Consider the following 5,168-nt stretch of genomic DNA (forward strand, 5'->3'; position numbering starts at 1 on the left):
CAAATTTTGTATTTAAGGACAGCAAACTAAGCAATCTGGGAGAATGCAATCAGCCTCCCGTGCACTCCGTGCACGTAATTTCTACGTACAGGGTGTCTGTAGCCAGACTCCCGTATGTTGCTTTTATTACCAGGTATGACTTTTAAGACTCCGTAATTTGGTTTCCGTTGTGATGTTTTTTGATTTCAAACTAGTATGTAATTACGTGTATGTAACCTGCCTGGTAAAATAAATTGTTAAAACTTGATCTGTGTGGTTTTGCTTACTGACACTCAAAGTTATACAGGGAATGCTTGGTTTACCCCCTCAAACTGGTCTAGGGAGGATGAATATTTACGCTTAATGTATCATGGCGTATAGCACCCGTAGACCTATGATGGTAAATCCCTCACCTCCGCGTGATAGTTCATTCATGTCGAGCACAGCCGTAGCTAGGTTGGTCTGCTTGGGTCCCTAGGCTGTAAACAGATATACCCAAGAGTAGCTATTCCTGCCACCTCTGTGATGACTACAGATAGCTAGTCAGTTTGTGAGACGTGCACATAACGCGCGATGTGACATGCGGCGGTACCAGCAGAGGACTGTTCGGAGAGTAAATCTCAGTACAGGATTCCTATAGCGATCAAGTCAAAATTATCAATAAGAAATCTACCTAATGTGGATAACTAATCTAAGTTATTATTATAAAATGGAGTCAGATAAATGAAGGTGAATATATTGGCCCTATTGTGGAGATTCTTGGTCAGCCCGGACCAGTAAAGAGCGGAAGGCAGAGTGGTACTCCTGTCTTTGTATCATGGTTTATTTATTGGCTGATCTAGACTCTCCGCATAGGGGCCACTAATTTTTAACCCTATTAATATTCTTTCAGCAACACCTTCAGCCCTCGCTAAATTCCGTCGTTGGGTTAGCGTGGGGTTTTAAAGGAAATAGTTATGTTGAAGCGGATTAAAAAACAGTTTTCAGTTCAATGCAATGTTATGTTCTGAACCTAAAAATTCATCATTCCACAGCAAACATCACAGAAATAAAGCAAAACTCCAGTCAGTGCTATTCTAACTAATAACAAAGAAATTCAAACAAAAAAGAGGCGAAATGAATGGAATTAATCAATTCTTCATGTTACAAATTCAGGTTATGAAAACTCCTAAGAATGTCTGCTTCTTTTTTTAACATTGTGATAAAGAATGAATGTTTCTGAAAGAATATAAGACCTTACATTTTTTTTATTTCATGAATTTGAATGATAAAATTACATTTCTGTTACATAATTTTCATGGTATTGGTATGAGTCTCCCTTTTTGATTTGATGACTGCTGAATATGAATTTCTCCCCCTCATGCCAGATCACACAGTTTTACAGAGGTTCCAGGAGAAAACTCAAACCCAGGATAGAGGGGCTGAGTGAATGTGGTCTGGACTCTGTGCAGGAGGGTCATGGTGTCAGAGACACTGTAGAAGGACAGAGTTCCTGCCCTGTGATCCAGGTACACTCCGATTCTGGAGGAGGGTGGAACAGGGATTTCAGTGCCCTTGTCATTGTGCCCGAAAGCGTACCTGGAGGGAGAGCAGGTCAGTCTCCAGGACTTGTCATTACCTCCCAGTATACAGTCTTTATCATTTCCTTTCCTGCTGATCTGTTTATATGACACTGCTATTGACACTGTATCAATCCCACTCCACTCAGCCTCCCAGTAACAGCATCCAGACACACCCTCTCTGCACAGCACTTGGGCTCTCCCCTCAAATCTCTCCGGATGAACAGGATATGACTGGATCTCTTTCACACGGGTCACCTCTCTTTTCCTCTCAGACAGATGGAGGCATTTATTCACTGTGTTGGGGTCCAGTGTGAGCTGACAGGAATCTGATGGAGGAGACGGATAAGATTTAATATGAGGACAAGTCCATCTAATGTCTGGGTGTAATTCATTCTACAACACTATACGATGTGATTTAAGTTTTTCCATGTTTGTTTGCATGCATGTTTTTGACTGTTTCCACGGAAACAGACACAAAATCATTGAGTAGGAGACCTAAACAATATTTTTGTAATTTTCTATTTTTCTATTTATATTTTAGTGTAATATGAAAATACAATCTTTCTTTCTAAAGAGAATGTGTGTGTGTACATGTGTGCCTGTGTATGTGTGTGTGTGTGAGTATGTGTCTCAGCTGAGAGTGAGCACTCACACTGTAAGAAATCCTCTCTGGTCCTGGGCTCTACAGTATGGGCTTCTTTCACTGCAGAGACAGAGTGGGAGAAAAGCACAGAAATGAAGAATGATGAAGAGGACGAAGGATCATTTTTAGACTGAGATGGATACAAACAGGAAAAAAAGATTTTTCTCCTTAAATGTTTAACAACCTGATTCAGAAATTTTGGCCAGTTCCACCTTGCAGACGTCCTTAAGTCGATCTTTCAGTCCAGAGACAGATTTCCTCACAGCCTCAAAAGAGACATGTGGACTGACAGTGATGCTGGGTAAGTCTCCAAGTTCAGGAGGGACACAGAGAGACTGACAGCTCTGTGGAATAGACATACAGACAGACAGACATACATACAGACAGAGAACAGAGTTCATACAGATTCCTCTGTCGATGCCTGGAACAGATCTTTGTGAAGTAGGAACACACATCACCATGTGTGCACAGGGTACACAGTGCAGACTGTCAGAGAGCCAGTGATGGTACCTGGAGGAAATGGATGTGATCCTCTGTGTGTGAAAGCTGCTCCAGCTCAGCGTCTCTCCTCCTCAGCTCAGCAATCTCCTGCTCCAGTCGCTCCAGGAGTCCTTCAGCCCGACTCACTTCAGCCTTCTCCTGATCTCTGATCAGCTCTTTCACCTCAGAGCACCTTCTCTCAATGGAGCGGATCATCTCAGTAAAGATCCTTTCGCTGTCCTCCACTGCTCTCTGTGCAGAGCGCTGTTAGGAGACACAGAGAGAGGAGGGCTGTACATTTTAAAAAGCCCTTTCACTCAGCTTCACTTTCTGGGACTCCAGACAGCCTGTTTCCTACAGTGTGGCTCAGTGGGATTGAGACCCACAGGGCTGGAAAGTGGCCCAACACTGGGCTCCTCACTGGCTGACTGGAGGAGAGCCCTGACTGAGCCCTGAAATGGCTCTTCCAGCAGCCAGCTGTCTTCTCCTCTGGTCTGTACCCACCTTGAGTGACTGCACAGCCTGTCTCAGATCCTGCAGCTCCTTCTCTCTCTCCTGGAGTCTCTGCTGGAATTTACTCTGTGTCGCCCCCAGCTGCTTCTGTGGATAGATTGATTTCTCACATCATTGTATATCGTGTTCACAAGTGTTAAATAAGGGCATCATGTTTAAAACTAAAAACTAAAAATAGGCACTGCATTGTTTGACATGCAAGTAAGGTAGAAGAAGGTTTTCACTGTAAAATAATAATGAAAGTGATTGAAAGCATAGTTTCAATATTTATGTGATCTTGAATGATATGCAGTAATATAATACCACCTGCAGGTCAGTGTGTAGAAGGGTTTATAGAAAAAGGAACTGTGTGAAGTCGCGGCTCCAAACATGTTGATTCCCATTCAGGGAGAAAATAGGGGGCTGAGGGGTGTGAACAGAGCTGTCACAGAGAGCTGACTTGACTTAATTTGCCTTAATTTGACTTAATTTGACTTGCCTTAACTTTATCATTGTCAACTTTGTTGAGGAAATGAGAACAATGTGAAAAATGTAAGATTCCTCAATCCAGCAGTTCTAACTGCCAAAATACCTTTGTTTAATGTTCAACTTCAGCACTCTGAATACTGAACACAAATGCATGAACAGTTAAAAGATTTCACTATGAATGTACAATTTAGTGCATTTAATGTTATAATTATTTACAAAGGAATCAAATATCAATTCCACTTAATTCATTGCTAGGCAGAGCAACCCTTTTCAATCAACCTCTATCAAAATGTACAACTACATTCAAATAAGTTACAGCTATTAAAATATGAATTGTACGAGTGTCCAGATACTTGCGGACTGCACTGTAACTGTACTTTATGTTAGATTTTACCAAATAAATCTCTTGAAACAGAACTTAGAGGTAACATAATGTTTTAATAATGTGCACTTGGATTTTGTTACATAATATAAATGTTACTTCAGTAACTTTTCAAAAGACAACAATCCCACTGTTCCCAATTAACTCAGTTCCTCTCCCATTATATCCAGTATCAGAGCTGCCATAAGAGATCCAGTTCTTACCTGTTTCTCAGTCCTTGCTACTGCAGCTGAGACAATATCATGGCCTCTGTGTTCATCGATCACACACAGCAGACAGATGCACTGCTGATCGGAATGACAGTAAATCTCCAACAGTTTTTTATGTTGAGGGCAAATATTGTCCTGCAGATGTCCAGTAGCATTGACGATATTATGTGTGTTTCCCGGGTTGAGCTCATTGTGAAGTTTGAGGTGAGTTTCACAGTAAGATGCCAGACAAACCAGACAGGACTTGACGGCTTTTCGCTTTCTCCCAGTGCAGACATCACACGCCACGTCTCCAGGTCCAGCGTAACTGAGAGCAGAAGGTGCAGCTTGGAGACCTGTCTTCTTCAGTTTCTCCACGACGTCAGCCAGCATAGTGTTTCTGCCTAAAACAGGCCTCGGAGTGAAGGTCGTTCTACACTGGGGACAGCTGTAGACACCAGTATGATCATCTTGATTCCAGCAGCCCTTAATACAGCCCCAACAGTAACTGTGTCCACAGGGAATAGTCACTGGGTCTTTCAGCAGATCCAGACAGATCGCACAGCTGAACTGGTCCTGATCCAGTAAAATTCCACCTTCAGCCATTTCACTGCCCACTCTGACAGAGACAATTTAGTTTCGCTTCTCATAAATTGCGTAACAGAGAGAGTGGGAGTAACTTCCTGTTTCTGCTCACAGTTGCAGGAGGTGTGGAGCTGGACGGAGGCCAGGCTGAAGAGCAAGAGCAGAGTAGAGATTTACTCATAAATGTCACACAAACACAGGCCTGCATGTGACAGGGTGATGAGTGTTTGTTCACTTACCAAGCAATGTATCCACAGCTGAGTTCTATGGGCATTTTTCAAGTCATAGTCCATGAAATGTTGTTCAGCATTTCGTCTAATGCAGGGATGGGCGAGGTGGCCCGTATCTGTTTCTGGATTTTAGACCAA

The 5,168-nt window shown here is 42.6% G+C and overlaps 1 protein-coding gene across 1 annotated transcript; it reads right to left on the reverse strand.

Annotated features, from left to right (window-relative positions):
• Nucleotides 1–1,220: 1,220 nt before the first annotated feature.
• Nucleotides 1,221–4,842, reverse strand: LOC133107886 (tripartite motif-containing protein 16-like). Its single transcript, XM_061217164.1, has 6 exons — nucleotides 4,231–4,842; nucleotides 3,169–3,264; nucleotides 2,695–2,928; nucleotides 2,369–2,528; nucleotides 2,194–2,244; nucleotides 1,221–1,867 (listed from the first exon to the last, which is right to left on the reverse strand). The coding sequence occupies exons 1-6, from the start codon at nucleotides 4,819–4,821 to the stop codon at nucleotides 1,338–1,340; spliced, it is 1,662 nt and encodes a 553-aa protein (XP_061073148.1). The 5' UTR covers nucleotides 4,822–4,842; the 3' UTR covers nucleotides 1,221–1,337.
• Nucleotides 4,843–5,168: the final 326 nt, after the last annotated feature.

Source organism: Conger conger, chromosome 13, assembly GCF_963514075.1.
Source record: "Conger conger chromosome 13, fConCon1.1, whole genome shotgun sequence".
NCBI lineage: Eukaryota > Metazoa > Chordata > Actinopteri > Anguilliformes > Congridae > Conger > Conger conger.

What these genes read in the sequence shown, in the direction of transcription:
- LOC133107886 (XM_061217164.1), bottom strand. Translation starts at nt 4,821, where the DNA reads ATGGCTGAAGGTGGAATTTTACTGGATCAGGACCAGTTCAGCTGTGCG. An exon ending in AGGCTGTGCAGTCACTCAAG is followed by an intron (nt 2,929 to 3,168) that starts GTGGGTACAGAC and finishes GTCTCCTAACAG; the next exon opens with CGCTCTGCACAGAGAGCAGT. An exon ending in CAGAGAGGATTTCTTACAGT is followed by an intron (nt 1,868 to 2,193) that starts GTGAGTGCTCAC and finishes CTCCTCCATCAG; the next exon opens with ATTCCTGTCAGCTCACACTG.